Below are 18,496 nucleotides of genomic sequence, written 5' to 3'. Positions count from 1 at the left end.
CTTCAAAAAAAAACCACAACCGTAAATGCTTAAAACCTATGCTCACAAAATTTCATGAACAAACCTCAAATGTACCTCCAACATATAGAAGTTTTATGAAGTACGTAAACCCTGGAATCCAAAGCGTGTCAACACACGTTGAATTCACTGAATACATGCTAGTTGCCAATAGTATCTGGGGCCAAAAGATTCAAGATCAATCAGAGATCGGGTATGATTCTTCATTCCATCAGGAGTGACAACATATAATACCTAGATATTAAGAGATCACCCAAAAGGAATTTTACCTGAAACAACTTCTATATGAAAATATTTTTTGATAAGTAACTTCTATATGAAAATATCAACCGATGTTTTCCGTTTCCTTTCCTTACTATGTAACCTGTTTGTGACAGCACCGATACTACAATCATGTTGACCGGACTGATCAACCAAAACTTACCTTCTGACTACTCGTCGTTGGACATCTCCCTTGACACATTTCTAGACACCTGTTGCAGGAAGTTCCCGAGCAGCCTCTGATCCAAAACCATATTAGGTACCTGCATGGCAGATTTACTAGGTAAAGATTGTACACACCAGTGCATACGCACGCGCACATTTACACACATGGAGAGACAGATAGACGAGACCTTTTCCCCAAAGAAGATTTTTGTATTATCAGCTATGGCCTCGATGAATTTAAGCTCCAGAAATTGCGGAGTAAGCTTCAACTCGTTTGCTTCAGCTTCCTTCATCACACTAAAGATGTGGGGAAGCAATACCATTAGAATTTCTAAAAAATAATGATCATATCCTCTCTCAACGAAAGAGCAAATTAAAAACTTACCGGTAGAAATCTGCATCTGCCAGACTCCTTTCCCGAGCCATGTACATTTGATTATCGATTTCTTGCTGCCTCCTGGCACTATCCTTTTCCGTCAACTTCTGTTCCATAACAATCTTGCTAACGTTTGCATTCTTCTCAGCTTCACTGATAGCCATTTTCTTATTTGTCTCTGCCTCTTTCTCAACTACTCTCTGCCTCTCAATAGCAATTAAGACCTAACAAAGTAGCATGAACATAAAGATAGAATAATGCACTCTATGAACTATGAAGACTTGTTATATACTAAATTACCCAATATGTGGATGGGTGATTGGGCTTGGGTACAAATGCATGCATCTTCAGTATTTGGGTATAAAAAATAAAGCTTGTAATATTGAATGCTAGTAGGACCAAAGCTAACTTGTTCAAAGGGTGACTTCATTGTTTCATAATTTGATCATAAAGATCTGGTAAAAATACATTTAATTTTTATCTGAATGTGCATATTAAGAATGAAGAAATAAGTATATATAAACTGAATTAGACTCTGGATTGAGATAGGCCTTAATACTTTACCATCCACCTTATTTACCTCCATTTTGACCAACAGGGGAAAATAGAAGGAAGTAAAGGAGCTCTCCTGTATTAAGGAAAATAAAAGTACCTTGGTGCGTTCCTCTTCCATCTGTTGAAAATTACGTCTAATACTGTCCGGGATAGTTGGCTTTGTAACGCGCACACTGATAATTTCAATACCTGGAGCATAGCGTGTGCAGTCACCCTGGAGAGCATCTTTCATCTTTTCATCAATCTGCAAGACTTTGATTCTTCATAAATACGACCTCAAATAAATAACCACCAAAGGAAACAATAACTCCACAAATATTGTATAACACGAGCACAAGATACCATGACATTATACAACTATAAAAAGGAGGACAAGTATGCAGAGCCTCTTAATAATACAGGCAACTCAACACCTACATATAGAGGAGTACAATAAAGATTTCATATACCGTTAGGTTACAATGGAAGTTTTTACTTACCAAAAAAGAAAATTCGCATTGAAAGTTTCAAAAATATTGTCATCTATGGCATTAAAAAACATGTTTTATTTAGCATTTGTACTTACTTGATCAAACACATCTATATAGACTTGCTGAAGAGAATGAGAACTACAGAACTGATTGATCTCATGATGAATCTTGTCATATATCCATGTGTTGTCATACTGTACTCCATAGTTCAGCAGCGTTTCATAAACAAAATCCTTATGAAGCCGGTTAACAACCTGAAAATGGCATTCTAATCAATACATATAAACTCAGAATGCCAAACATTAGACAGCTTACAAAACGTAACAAAAAGTACTATCTCATAGCTCTACCTCTATCTTTTCAAAGTTGATCATGACACCACCTTTAGTACCACAAGGAATATCCCTCACCTGCAGTTGTACATATTTTATGGATTTAATCATTAGACTGGCATAATGAATGTCAATATCCACGTATTGAAATTTACCTGATCCGTCTGAAGGGTTACTTGAACAGGCTCATAGTGGGTTATCAAAGGCATCTTCAAGTGAAAACCTGAAAATTCAAATTTAAGTACTGTACAAGTTTATGGAGGGAAACTATTCTTCCTTCTTTCATTCATTGATGTACAACAACATATATATTACATACACTTGACGATTATACCCTCAAAGATTACACTTATTACAACCATGTCATCTAACACTCCCTCTCAAGCTGGAGCATATATATCATCTAAACACAGCTTGAAACAAATAAGTTTCAACCAACTCCAACACAAAGACTTAGTAAACATATTTGCGACTTGATCGACAGACTTCACAAAAGGTGTATAAATGTCACTACTTAGTATCTTATCTCGAATGAAGTGACAATCAATCTCTATATGTTCAGTCCTCTCATGGAACACAGGATTAGAGGCAATATGCACTGCGGCTTGATTATCACAAAATAACTGGAGAGAGATAGGAGCTAGAAACCCAATCTCTTTAAGGAAGTGTCGCAACCATGTCAGCTTACTAGTAGTGTGAGTCATTGCCCTGTATTCAGCTTCTGCGCTAGACCGAGTTACTACTGCTTGTTTCTTACTCTTCCATGTAACCAAGTTACCTCCCACAAAGGTACAATATCCAGTAGTAGATCTTCTATCTGAAGGAGATCCTGCCCAATCAGCATCTGAAAATGCTTCAACCCTAAGATGTCCATTTGATTGATACAGTAATCCAAGGCCAAGGGCTTGCTTAAGATAACGAAAAATATGAATTACAGCATCCCAATGTGAGACCCTAGGCGTTTGTAAAAATTGACTCAGTACACTCACTGCATAAGAGATGTCCGGTCTAGTGATAGTGAGATAATTCAATTTCCCAACAAGTCTTTGATACCTACCTGGGTCTCCAAACAACTCCTCTTCCTCTTTCAAGAATTTACGATTTGGGTCCACAGGGGTGTCAATAGGTCATGCACCCAACATACCGGTTTCTTCCAGAAAGTCAAGTACATATTTCCTCTGAGATAGGTTGATACCCTTTTTAGATCTACTGACTTCAATTCCAAGGAAATATCTAAACTTGCCCAAGTCTTTTGTCTGAAATTGATCATGTAAACACTGTTTCAGCCTAGCAATTCCAGCAAAGTCACTATCAGTAATTACAATGCCGTCCACATATACAACCAACAAAATGTGACCTGCATCACTATGTAGGTGAAATATCAAATGGTCTGTTTGGCATCTATGAAGACCAAATGCCAATACATCAAAAAACTTCTCAAACCATGCTCGAAGAAATTGTTTCAAACCATATAATGTCTTTTTTAACTTGCATACAGTACCTCGATACTCCCTCTGAGCAAGAAACCCAGGTGGTTGCTCCATATAAACTTCTTCATGCAAGTCACCATGTAAAAATGCATTCTTAACATCCAACTGAAATAAAGGTCAATCTAGATTAGCAGCAAGAGAGATCAACACTCAAACAAAAGAGATTTTGGCAACAGGTGAGAAAGTCTCCTTGTAATCAATGCCATATGTTTGAGTGTAACCCTTAGCAATCAAACAGGCTTTCAAACGTTCCACCGAACCATCAGGATGAAATTTGATTGTATATACCCATTTACAACCAACAGGTTGCTTATCAGGTGGTAGTGGAACAAGGTCTCATGTCTCATTATGGTGAAGGGCATTCATCTCATTTTTCATAATTGTCCTCCATCCCGGATCAAATAAAGCATCCTAAACTATCTTAGGAACATAAAGTTTTGAAAGCTGAGAAATAAAACATGAGAATGAAGGAGATAAGGCATGATATGAGACAAATTGACTAATCGGATGTTAAGTAACACAAGATTAAGTACCTTGCGGAGAGCAATAGATGGAGAGTCTAAAATACTGGGTAACTCAGGATCTTAAGATGGAGACACGGTTGGTGAAGGCATGGAAGCCGGCGGCCGCAAGCGACGCAAGTAAACTTGCAAAGGAACTGGGGGAGGCATGGAAGAGGGTTGGGTAAGGTTGGGTGAGTGTGAAGGAGAAAGTGTAAGAATAGGTAATAGTAAAGGATTACACTCATTACTCGAAGCTGTGTCCGAGAAATAGGATATGGACTCAAAGAAGGTAATATCAGCACTCGTGAAGTAGCATCTAAGAACAAGACTATAACGACGATATCTCTTTTGAGTCCGAGAATAACCAACGAAAAAACACTTGGTAGAACGTGGGTCAAGCTTATCAAAACCTGGGCCAAGGTTATGAACATAGCAAATACATCCAAAGATTTTTGGAGGATGAGTAAAGGGTGGTGATGAAGGAAAAAATATGGAAAAATGAGAGGAACTATCGAGAACTGATGAATGCATACGATTAATAAGGTGACAAGCAGTTAGAACACCATCACTCCAAAATCTTTTTAACAACATGCATGTGTAGTAAAAGTGCTTGAATTACATCTAACAAATGACGATTTTTGAGTTCAGCCACCCCATTCTGTTGGGGTGTATAAGAACATGAAGTTTGATGAACAATTCTTTTGCTACATAAGTAAGTAGCAAAGTCACTAGATTGATATTCTCTAGCATTATCAGAAAGCAAAACTTGAACCCTTATGTTAAATTGGGTTTTAATTTCTTTCCAAAACACTTTGAATATGAAAAGAAGTTTAGATCTTGCCTTCATTAGAAACACCCATGTCACACGAGAGTAGTCATCAATAAATATGACAAAATACTGAAACCTATTTGATTTAATGTTGATTGGTCCTCATATATCAAAGTGAACCAATTCAAAAGGACTCGATGTTCGTTTATCAACCCGAGGTGCAAAAGACACACGATGATGTTTACTAATTTGGCATGCTTTACACGAAAAGGAAGACACATTTCCTAGATTCCTAACTTGATGCTTTAAAAGGGAAAGAGAGAGGTGACCAAGACAACAATGTCATTCATAAGCAGATGATGAGGAGGGTGTAAGAGCTCGAGTGGGTGACTGTTTAACATCAAGATAATATAGACCACCAGCTTCATGCCCTGTACCAATCTTGTTTCCCGTCTTAAGATCCTGAAAGACACATGAAGAGGGATAAAAGGTCACTGAACATTGAAGACTTTGAGTAATCTTACTAATGGACAGCAAACTAAAGGGACAACTAGGAGTATTTTGAACAGATGACGAATATAGAGTCAGTGAGCTTAGTGGATCCAATGCCTGTAACTTTAGCAAGAGTAACTTTTTGAAGATATCACAGTATCCAACTTAAATAAGACAAGAGGACAAACCAGTCAGATGTTCATTAGCTCCTGAATCAATGATTTATGGAGCTTGAGTGGATGAGGCAAGACATGCAGACGTTGTACCTGATTGGGCAAGAGTAGTTGTGAAAGATGAAACCCGTGTGTGACCCAAAAACTTATCATACTCATCTTTTGATATACTAATCATATCTTGGTAAATGACTTGATTAGCATATTCAGATGGTCTACCATTTAAATCTCAACAATAGTTCACCGAGTAGTTAATGCGACCACAATGGGTGCACTTACGAGATTCTTGACCTCGAGTGCAATAACCTTTGGCATCATGTCCCCATGTGAGCCCCTACCACCTCGGCCTCCACTCCCACTAGGAGCAACATATGAGGCAACTGCATAATGTAACTATAACTCAAATTTGGTTGTCATTGATGCAGAAAAAATATCACAACTGAACTTGGAGATTGAAACTCCACACAATATATGAGAAAAACCAAAATTCAACTTGAGAGTCCAAGAAACACACTCTGAAAATGTAGAAACTTAGCTCAAGTACCTGAAAAACAACCCGAATAACAACATTTCGGTCCTGTTTCGGTCAGAAATACACTATATCGGCCTATATCGGTTCCGAATTGGACTGTTTCGGCCAGAATTGGACCGTATCGGCTAGAAACCGGTCAGTATCGGTTATGTTTCGGCATGTATCGGACAAAATCGGGCCTGTATCAGCCGGTATCAGTTTGTATCAAGTATCGGCCAAGACCGATTTCAACTTAAACCCAAAACTGGATTAGGTTATCCTAAACAAGAATAAGTGGTATGGGAATTACCTTATCCTTGTTGCCAAACAGGCATTATTCCAGATTAGGGACAGGATTTTACTCCAGGTTAGGGTTATCCGCACTTGAGGATGGGATTGGTTATCCCCGCAACCAAACACTACTTTTCTTCGATGCTTGCCGGCAGCCGCTAATGACGGGGAACACACCGATATGCACAGACGACGAGGAGGAACTCACCCCTAGTGTCCAATACCTAAGAAGACACCGGAAACACTTCAAACACCTATGGGGCCGCCGACAACAGAGGAGAAGCCACTTCAAAAACCTATGGGGATGTCAGCAAACTTGAATCCAGCAACTACAAACACTGGTGGGCTTAGATCCGGCGACAAAAGTTAGATACGACACCGGAAAACACTCCAACTAGTTCAGACCACAATGAGCTTGATTTCGGCGTAAACCACTGTCCACCACTTACCACCATCCAACAACCATGAGCTCTAATACCATGTACAAGTTTATGGAGGGAAACTATTCTTCCTTCTTTCATTCATTGATGTACAACAACACATATACTACATACACTTGACGATTATACCCTCACAGATTACACTTATTACAACCATGTCATCTAACATACAAGCAGCATTCCACAAGTTCTAAGAAAGCAACAACCGAATGAAAATCATAAACTGAGGACCATATCGAAACCTGGATCTGTAATCGTCTTTAAAAGGGCACCTCCTCTCCAGTATACCCCAACATGGCCTTCTGGGACTTGGTGCACAACAGACAAGCTATTCTTAAGAGTTGATGATGACGGAATCCCTACCTGTAAATTCCATAATTCACACCAAATATTTTTGAACTCAGTAAAATGATAACTACTTAATCACTTATTCCATTGTAAGAAATTCAACTTAGTTCAAAAAATTTATCCAAGCTTGCACTTTATAAGAAAAATACATAATCATCCCACCAAAAAAATATTGCCAGATGTGTCCCTGCCAAATTGCCAATAACCAAGTAAAAGTTTCAGGCAACACAAAAACAGATAGAATAACATAGAGATAGTTCTGCAATCCCAAATGGTTATATGGCGACATGACAATCATTCATTTTGCATTAAAAAAAGCTAATAATAAAATGGAGATAGTTGTTAAAACCACATATATTCCATTTCTTATCAGCAGAACCACATGTATTTCAATTCAAGGTTAAATCAAACATTGTTGAGGTATATTTTCCAGATGCCATAAACTAGTCACAGTGATACTACTTTAAAATGACCATTCTAATGGAAGATATTAATGAATGTTGAACCCTTGTTGTAACAATGCAAGTCCACACAGCATACTACCACCACCACCACCACCACCACCACCAAATAGGCAAACAAGCACTGGAGACAATCTCGGATATCCAAAGAACACATTTTGCAATAAAGATTTGAGGAATTTGAGTACTTCACAGATCCTGAAACACAATTGAAGTACTTTAGGATGGAAGACGTTGAGATGGACTAGCAATCACAACACAAAGTAATTACATACTTCCCCATGGACTTGCCATGAAAAAAGGGGTAGAGAAACCAAAATTATATTGTAAAAACAAATATTAAAAAATCAGATGTCCTTAATAAGAATTAAAGCTTAATTAAACTATAAGTTTGTATTTGTTTCAACAAAAAAAAAAAATAGTATTTTCCCGAGCTTAATGAGGGCAAAAAAAACTGTTGAACAAAATTGTTTCCATGCCAATAAAGTAATGAATACCACTGTATGGAAAATAGTGAGATAAAGAATTCAATTCCGCCCCTCTCCCCCTTCCCCTGGCAGGCAAACCCAGCGTCAACCTCAACATCCATCCAGCTCTGTAGCACCAGCCCATCAGCCCACAAATGCCAAGCCCTAGAGTCACCCCCTCACCCTCATGTTGTAGACCCAGCCAGCCAGCCAGCCAACCCCTCACCATGACCCTACCCCCCAACCCCATGACTCATCCCCACCTCAGTGTCACAATTCCAAAAATCTCACCTGTCACTGCCTACACTACTCCAGAACTTCCTTTCTCCTTTTGAACTTCCCCATTTTGTCCAAGAATAGCATGAAACGAGGTATTAATAATACAGTGGATTATTGCAATTTTATAAAATATTGTGACCTATAGTTGTTTTGTATAACATACCGTAGTAATTCCCACTGTATTCTCTATACAAGCCCTTGAATGAGTACGTTATATGTTGTATAAAGTGAATAAAAAAGACAGTCGCTAGGGCCTCGTGCATCATGAAAGTGGATCACAACTGAGCATATATTATGAGGTTTGCAATCTGTGCAACCATAGACACTCATTTGGAAAAACAAGATAAGTATTGGCTCTCTTGTTTCTTCCTCTTATTTTCTCTCTATTTTCCAATCTCAATTTCCCTATTATAATACCAAAGCTGTGCTGACACCATTTTATAATATTCCTTGCTCGCAATCAACCTGTACTTGCACGTATTTTAAGATTTTCATCTTTTCTTCGATCACCGATGGCACCATCAACCTCAAAGTGATATGTCTCCTTTTTAGTGAAATCTCAAGCACAAAACAAGCTCCCACAGGCCTTTCAGAGTCTTACAAACCATAAGACGCATCCTTATTGCCTCCAACTGCCCAACAACCTTTACTCCAACAACTAATGCCAAAAAATTGGCTTAGAGTATACCAATCAATGAATTATTAATCCAATGACATTAGTGTAGAGGGATGCATCCTCAATCGCCATCTAGAGTTTGTTGCATTCAGTCTCCTGTGCCACACATGCCGTCACACGTGAAGTGATCCTATTTCGTTTGGACTGGTCTCGCCAGATCCGCCAGCTTTGATTTGTGCTCTGTCTATACGGATAAACTCTTTCCAACTATTTCACAAGTCACTAACAAACTCAAGCCAAGTTCAAGTTGCTCCGTAATGTTTGAGAGAATATTACCTTTCTACGCAACAAGCGAGGAATTATCAAGAAAATATGCAATATGTTAATATACTCCACGTATTATATCAGCCCCAATGTAACAAAATGAGTGAAATAGAGCCGCTTGAGCTTTGTGCGTCGGGAACGATGGTCGCTACGCCAAACCATGTCAATCTCTTATGTGCTTTCTTCTGTCTTCTCTCCCTTGATTTTCTGTCTCACATCTTCGTTTTCGCATCTCAATTTTCCTGATACTCTAACCGGTGTTTTGCAAAAAAAATGCAAATCACCATCTTTCAAACTGAAAATACGGCCTAGACTAAGATAATGAAGTAATTATGCATTACTGAGACAAAAAAAAAATCTTGAATCAAGTTGCGAGAATCCTAGAGAAACGAGAACACGGCGAAATGAAATCAGACAAAAACCAATAGGGTGATGGATTAGATGCTAAAACACTATTAAAAGACCAAGAAGTTTAAAAAGAAAATAAAAAGTGGATACAACAAGAATAAGACATTAAATTGCATAACATCCTGGGAAGAACGAAATGGCAGTAGAACTTTTGAGAGTTGTATACCATGACGAAGATGGCAACGAAGGATAAGAGGACTGTGAGAATCGCTGTGAAATCTCCGCTACCGCCGCCTTGAGGCCTAGATGCAGGTGTCTGAGGCCGAGACTGTGGACTTCCGGCTCTCTGCTGCTGCGATTCCATGGCCGCTTTTGCACTCCAAGTCTCAAGAGGAACCCTCAGTTTCTTTTGCCTTTAGCGTGGAAAATGAAAAGGGAAGATGGAATTTGGTCTTCAATAACGATACCTACCAATTACAACTCGATTACCATCGAAGCCTACGTGGTTTAACGGCGGGTAATAGCATTCTCATTGGATTAGTTAAAAGTTAAATTTAATGAGAATTTAATTATTAGATCAGTAAATTACTCATATTAAATTAATTATATTCTAAATATTTGAAATATAGCTACAGTAATATCTAAACTAATTTTTAAATTTTGAACACACTATTCATTCATCAAATCCCTTTTATATTATTTTTTTCTCTCTATTTTTAATATCAATTATTTCTCTCTCTATTTTAAATGACAATTGAAAAAATATAATTATAATACAATTACTAATTAATATATAATATTATGAATAGTAAAATATGATAAAATAAAATAAATTCATAATTTTAAAATTTTAAAAAATTTCAAAATTATTAATTACTCATTACTATATAATAAATAAATAGATAATCCAATTTGGAGATTTGATGTGAATAGTCAAAGTGAAATTTATCTTATATTATTTTATTGTCATATAATGAAAAAATGGCTATTCCAATATAGAAACTTATATGAATGTAATAGTTAAATGCTAAATTCATCTTCTATTCATCAAAAATATACTTTAACTTTAACTAATCCAATGAGAGTGCTCTAACGGGGTAGATATCCTTCCAACCGGTTTACTCATGTTTTACTATTTATTAGTAAAGGGCAAACACGTGCATTGCACGGGTGCCCAATTGCATAAATATGAAAAATATTTTTAAAAATAAGAATTTCTTGTAAAAATATGTAATAATAAAAAATAGATTAATATATATAATTATGAAATATAATAGTTTTATCTATATTTTAAGATTTTTTTATTGATCATAAAAATATCACATATACTATCTGTAGAGAATATTCATGACTACAGATCCAAAAGTGACTATTGGAGTTGATGTGCTATCATCATACGTTTTTAAATAAATTTGATATCTAATAATAGTAAATAAATTATTATTTATTGATATTAACAATTAATATATTCTAATTATAATGTAAAAATTTTGAACTCCAAAATATGAGAAAAAATGTTTACCTTGATTGTGAAGTCTCTATTTTTTTGCAACTATAACATATAACATTCTCATTTTTTCCATATTCAGTTGTTTTGTTACAATTTTTACATAACATGTAATAAAATGGTTGATGTAATAAAATTTAAGTATATGCACAATCTAAAATCTAAAACACAAACATGGGATTTATCAAAATATTGTTCTTCAAAAAGTAAATACGACAAAATATCTTAAGTTTTGAGCTTCACTCTTTTCTCTAGATTCTAATCTTTATCTCGATTGTGACGACGTTTGAAATCATCTATATCGTCGAGTATCTCTGTGATAACTTGATCAATTGTCTCAAGGCATTCCAAGATAGATGGCTCGGGCGAGCTTATAATCATTTTAGGCACAATCTTTTCCAGATGAGTTGCTGTCATTTTACAATTTTTCATCGAGATTTTCTAATCCTGTTACAACTTTTATCATTCTAGATGGGAAATAATAGTGGAAATTACCATAGTAAGATTTTGAGAAATCTTAATAACTAAACAAACAACATACCACAAATATCATAGGCATATAAAAATAAACACAAATAAATGTATGGACATGTATGCATGACATAAAACTTTGAGTGTATGCATCATGAACTTTTCCTATAAAAATAATATTTCTCATCTTATTTTTAAACCGCTTTTTTTTCCTTCTATTTTTCTTTTTGCAACTATAAATGGACATATTTATATCTATATTTTTATATTTTTTTTTATTATTTACAATACATATTATATACATGATCTGCATAATGTTTATAACTATAATACGACGACTTATAAGAACCAAGTCACGACTTTGAGATGTATGCGGCCGACTTTTATAATCGTCGAGCATCCCAACCTAGCTATCAAAGTAGCTGAATGTGTTTTGTTCCTGGTCTTTGCCGTGCCTATTCACACCAGAGTTTGACATGTTGGTTGAATGAATAGCCACATACATTTTAGATGTAAAGTGTATTTTGAAGTGTATGATATGGCTATATAGCTATTCATTCAGTCAACCTGTTGAACTTTAGTGTGAATAGGCATGGCGAAAACCATGAGCAAAACCCATTCAGTTGTTTTGACACTTAGGTTGGGATGCTTGACGATTATAAAAGTCGACTGTATACATCTCAAAGTTATGACTTAGTTCTTATAAGTTATTGTATTATAGTTATAAACATTATGCAGATTATGTGTATAATATGTATTGTAAACAATAAAAAATTCTAAAAATATAGACATAAATCTGTCTATTTATAGTTAAAATTTCTATGTTATGGTTATCAAGTAGCCAAACTAAATCCTAAGTTGAATTCTATTGTCTTAAACCTGAAATCTTAGATGTTTGAAATCTGGGATGTTAATATGATTTCTTTATGAGATGTGGAGATTTATTTGTTTGTGACACATATGTCTATTATCTTAAACCTTTTGTGTAGGGGTGTAAATTTAAACCGGGAAACCGGAAAACCGATCCGGACCGGACCGAACCGGACCGGTTGGTCCGGTTTTGAACCGGTCCGGTCCGGAACCGGTTCCTATTTTATGAAAACCGGCCGGTTCCGGTCCGGTTCCGGTTCCGTAGTTTTTGGGACCGGACCGGACCGAACCGGACCGGTTGGAAAAAAAAAATATAAAAATTAATTTATATATTATACAAAATATTTATATATATAATATATAATTATATGTTAAATTTTTATATATAATATATATAATTATATATCATATATGAAAAAATTTTATATTATAATTTATAAATAATAACATAAAATGTTAATCTTAAATATGAACATTTGTAATTTATTTGATCATATGTTATTAATATAATTATATATAAGATAATGTTGTTATAATTTATAAAATAAAAGTTTAATCTTAAAGATAAAAATTTAATTGATCATATGCTTTAAGCATAATATATATATTAAATTTTTAATAATATTTTATAATAAGAATTAACACTTTATTATATGTTTTTTACATTTAAAAAAAACCGGAAAATCGGACCGGACCGGACCGGAAACCGGTAAAACCGGAAGTACCGGTTTAGGAGGGTAATCGGGGCGTAATCGGTTTTGAAAAATACAAAACCGGTACATACCGGTTCGGTCCTAGATTTTGTCCAAAACCGGACCGGACCGGACCGGTTACACCCCTACTTTTGTGACATATTCAAATTCGAATTCTGAGATATTTGAAGTCGAATTCTTAGATGTTTGAAGTCTAAAATGTTAATATTATTTCTATGTGAGATGTGAAGATTTATTTTTTTGTGACATATATGCTATGATCTTAAATTTGAAATCTTAGATGTTTTGAGATAATAACAAATGTAATGAGTAAAATAACAGATCTACAGATTTACAAAAATACAAGAAAAATCAAAATTGAACCGTAACAAACAATCAACATTCTAGATTTAACATGCAATGTTACAAAGCCACAACACGATTCAGAATTTCCTATTCTTCATCTCCATTTCATCTCAACCAACCTCCAATCTCTATATTTTAAGAGAAGATAAGAAAACAACAGTGTGAAAAAGATAATTATTTATAAAAAATAGGAAATATGATTTTAAACAATAAAATTATACCGTCATTGCTGTATAGATTTCAAGCTTTCGGTAATTTCAAATATTTTTATTAATGGATCAGCAGAATTGCCTGAAATTGACGTGCCTGACCTATTAAAATTGTTTGCAATTATTTTTTCAACCAATGTATTTTCTATTGCCCTAAAAAATTTGAATTAATAATTAAAACAAAACATTGAAATAAGAAGAAATACATGTTAGATATATATACATAGAGAGATTTTAGAATTATTTGTAATAAGATGTAATGTTCAATTTTTTTTTTTAATCATTAAACTGTTTTATCTTTTCTTACATGCAAACATACAAAGCACAGAAACAAGATTCTAAAAAATAAAAAATAGTACAATTATCTATATTTAAAGCATAAATAAATATCATCCAATCAATAAAATATGCTTAATATTAAAACCAAAGTAATTAATATAATATTGAACTATTTACAATTAAAAATCTTAATATAGACAGTACAAATATTGAACAATTCTAATTAACAGTCACAATTCCATATATTTGCAAGATGCCTCGTAGAAATAAATGCATTAAATATTATAAAATATAAATAACATCATATATTTGTATAAACAATAATAAAACGTACCTAGAGATATGGACAAATAAAAAATCAATGGAAATAGAGCCAAATAACGAACATGAGACAAACATAAATGACAAAACAAAAATGTCTGTTCTAAAGAAATATATTATATAAGATCACATAATCATTTTAATAATATATCATTTCATTTCAATAATCATTTAAGGAGGGTAGCTAAAAGAATAATGAGAATAAGAGAAATTGATAATAACCAACTTGAAGAACAATAAATGAACGACAGAAGCAACAAATCTATAAGTTAAAAAAAAAAATAGAAAACATTATATCTATATCAATAATTATAGTTCATTGCATATGGCGTATATTTATTACTTCCAAAATAAATATATAAACATTTGAACAAATTGTAATATATTACAAATTTTAAAAGTTCTCAAATGTTGTTATTAATTTTGGATTAGGTAATAAAGTAGGAATTAAAGGGAAAAAATGCATAAAAGAAATAGAGTATATTTTTTGAAGACTCTTTTTTGTTATTATAATTTTATGGGTAATTGATATATTAATTTAGGTTTAAAATTATTTTTAACACCTATGTATTTTTCACATCTAAAGTCGTAAACGGAAAAAAAATATGAAATTTTCACATTTAAAACCTCGCCCCTAATACCTCAACATCATGATGCAAGGAAAAAAAAAAAAAAAACACCTCCCACTCCAATATGACGCCGTTTGCAAGGAGAAACCCTAAATGTAAAGTAAATGAAATGAAATTTGTCTTCCAGAGCTTTAGCAAGTGTTGGCGTGATCGTGTCCTTTGATTTCATCAATTGTGTATGACTTCTCTTTGATTTGTTCCTTCTCACTTGCCGCTCTTAAGGTTTATGTGTTCCTTCATTTCTCTCAATCTTTCCTCTCTCCTCACATTATCTTCTCGACTCTTCTTCTCCGCCCTCTTTAGCTCTGAATATCTATTCGGAGTCGGAGTTGGAGTCGGAGCTCCAAGAAGCTCCGATTCTGAAATTTTTTTTACTGAACACTTGCGCTCGAGCGAGGTGTCAAGCGCAAGTCGAGCACACGTTGTATTGAACATTGGCTCGAGCGACATGTCGAGCGGAAGTCGAGCGAACCTCTTTGGAAGAGTTCTGCTCGAGCGACAGGTCGAGCGGAAGTCGAGCGCACGTCGAGCTCCGATCTTATGTCGGAGCTCCTATAGGAGGTCGGAGCTCCGATAGGAGGTCGGAGTCGGACTCCGACTCCAGTTCGGAGTCGGAGTCGGAGCTCCAATTTGGCTCCGACTCTTGTCGGAGTCGAAGGTCGGAAACGAGCACTCCGACTCCGTCGGAGTCGGAGCCCAGCCCTATTTTCTCTCGTCTCCATCGTAGGCTCGTAGCACTACAGAACTCTACTTCGTCCTCTCGGCCAGATCAACAGCAAGAAAACCTCACCATTTTGCCTATCATCAGTTCATTTCTTTCATCTCTCTCTCTTTCTATCTCTCTTTAGAACAGAAGATATTTATTTCGTCTTCATATCTTTATCTTTACTTTTTCGTTAGACTGTAGGGTTTTTTTTTTTTTGGGAAATGGTTTTATTTTTCTGCTTTTTGTGCATTGTTGGTGTTTTGTACATACGGATAGCGATCGATGTAAAATTTTTTTGAAGTTGGTCCATCTCTGATTTCTTTTGTTCTATAGTTTTGAATAGATCTTTATAAATTTGAAGACTTGGTATTCAGATCTGGGTAGGTTTTTTTTCCCCTTACAGATCTTCAAATCCGACTCAATGCTCATTTTTTTTTCCTCTTAATTTTTTTTCTTCATACAAATCTCAGTTGGTGTATTTTTTAATCAAGTCCATTAAATATTTTTTTTTCTTTTATAAATCTGAACAAGTCTTCATATACTTGAAGTCATCGTGTTCAGATCTGAGTGATGTCATTTTTCTTTTTTCACTTATTCCTTCATCTGGGAATTTTTTTTCTTCCATCGTGTATTTGTAGGTAAATCAACGCGAAAGTAATTATTTTTTGCTCCGATTGTCGAATTGAAAATGAATTGAAAAAATCGGAAAAAACAGTGAACGAACACCTGCCGCTTATTGGTGAGTTCAACTGAAAAGATGGACGACAGCTGCTTATTGGCGCTTATTACATATAAGATATTATATTTTAAATTTTTTATTCTCTTTTTAAATATCTTTTTAACATATTTAATTATTAAAAAATAATATAATTTTATTAATAGTCACTTTTTGACTACTAAATAAAATTAAAAATTAAAAAAAAATCAAATATAAAAAGAAGAATAAATAAATAATAAATAGAAAATAATTTTATCATTTTCCTTAATAGCGTGTCGATGGTTTTAGTAGGGATAATCGATTCGTCCGGTTTGAACAAAATTTAAGATTGAATCACAAATTTTAAATTTTCAAAAATCGGTTATGCATTAATTGTTTTTTTAAACCGATATCTCTAATTTTACTAATTTGATCAAATTTTTCGATCTTAATAATATTAATATTATGATATAAAATATAATTAATATATTAGTATAATAATATATACTAATTAATTAAAATAAAATATAATTAATATATTAATATATTATATATTTTTCAAAAGAAATATATTGAGAATTTATTAGATCATAAAATATTATTAATATATATTATGTTTAAAATATATAATCAAATAAATTTTCATATTTAAAATTAAAATTTTATGTTATAAATTATAATAAAATTATCTTATATATAATTATAATTTATATTATTATATATAATATATATAAATATTATATAATATTAAAACAATTAATTTAAAATATATAATATAATGAATTAATCTAATTTTAAAAAATATAAAATTAAAACCTAACCTGTTAGTTTTGAAATCAAGAGAACTGGGTTCAGATCGAACTAATCTAAAATTAAAAGTTTTTCGTACACTCCTAGGTTTTAGGGAAAATGCTAGATGCCCCACTGGGGTCTCTGTTAGGCTCTAGTATTTTTTTATATGTATTTGTTTTTAGTTTTTTTTTATATAGATATTTTTAATAATTTTAAATATTTTTAAAAAATAAAATAAAAATTACAATATTATTAAAAATACTTTCTTAATCAGAAGTAGAATAAAAAATAATATTTATTCTACTTCGTGATTAATGAATTATTTTTTAATAATTATTTTTTTACTTTTTAATTAAAGAAATGTTTTTTAATGATATTTTAAATTTATTTTATTTTTTAAAATATATAAAAGTGTAAAAAAAATTTATATAAAAAATAAATTAAAAAAATACACATAAAAAAGTATATACTAAGCTCAACGGGAGCTCCTAGCGAGACTGTAGAATGACCATTTCAAAATTTTTTAAAAAAAAAATCATAATATTATTAAAAAATACTTTCTTAATCATGAAGTAAAATAAAAAATTAAAAAATTTTTTTTAATTTTTTATTTTACTTCATGATTACTAAGGGATTTTTTAATATATTTTTTTATTTTATAATTAAAAAAATAATTTTTAATAATATTTTAAATTTATTTTATTTTATAAAAATATTTTAAAATATTAAAAAATTTATATAAAAAATTATTTAAATAAAATATATAAAAAATAATATTATACCTCAATGGTAGCTCTCAGCAGAAGTCCAGCGGGACTGTAGCATCACCCAAGTTTTAGTAGGGTGGGGCCTGGAAAAGAGATCTGCCATCTGATGCCGTCCCATTCATTTTGGAGTCCTGCTACAGCCCCCGCTCCCTCTCCCGCTCTAGGTCCCGCTCAGTGTAAAATGTAGTGTTTTTTTATTTTACTTTTTTATATATGTATTTTTTAACATTATAAAATATTTTTAAAAAAAATAAAAAAAATTATAATATCATTAAAAAACACTTACTTAATCATTAAATAAAAAAAAATATATTAAAAAAATAATTTTACACTGAGCGAGACCAAAAGCGGGACCGAGAATGGTAAGAGTAGCATTATTCTTCATTTTGATGTAAATATATATAGTTGGACAAGTGTGACTGTGAGGCCCATCCCATAATAATTGAGTTTTGACATTGCACGCCTATCAACGCAAATCTTTGGATGTGCTTGATAGCAACT

The 18,496-nt window shown here is 33.2% G+C and overlaps 1 protein-coding gene across 1 annotated transcript; it reads right to left on the bottom strand.

Moving 5' to 3' along the window:
* Positions 1 to 39: 39 nt before the first annotated feature.
* On the bottom strand, positions 40 to 10,193 carry LOC108989372 (erlin-2-B). Its single transcript, XM_018962941.2, has 9 exons — positions 9,916 to 10,193; positions 7,089 to 7,209; positions 2,333 to 2,400; positions 2,196 to 2,255; positions 1,941 to 2,099; positions 1,473 to 1,619; positions 830 to 1,044; positions 633 to 741; positions 40 to 542 (listed from the first exon to the last, which is right to left on the bottom strand). The coding sequence occupies exons 1-9, from the start codon at positions 10,051 to 10,053 to the stop codon at positions 450 to 452; spliced, it is 1,110 nt and encodes a 369-aa protein (XP_018818486.1). The 5' UTR covers positions 10,054 to 10,193; the 3' UTR covers positions 40 to 449.
* Positions 10,194 to 18,496: the final 8,303 nt, after the last annotated feature.

The sequence above is a fragment of the Juglans regia genome, chromosome 16 (genome assembly GCF_001411555.2).
Source record: "Juglans regia cultivar Chandler chromosome 16, Walnut 2.0, whole genome shotgun sequence".
Taxonomy (NCBI): Eukaryota; Viridiplantae; Streptophyta; class Magnoliopsida; order Fagales; family Juglandaceae; genus Juglans; species Juglans regia.
The sequence above is the reverse complement of the archived record's forward strand: the minus strand, read 5'-3'. Positions and strand labels throughout refer to the sequence as shown.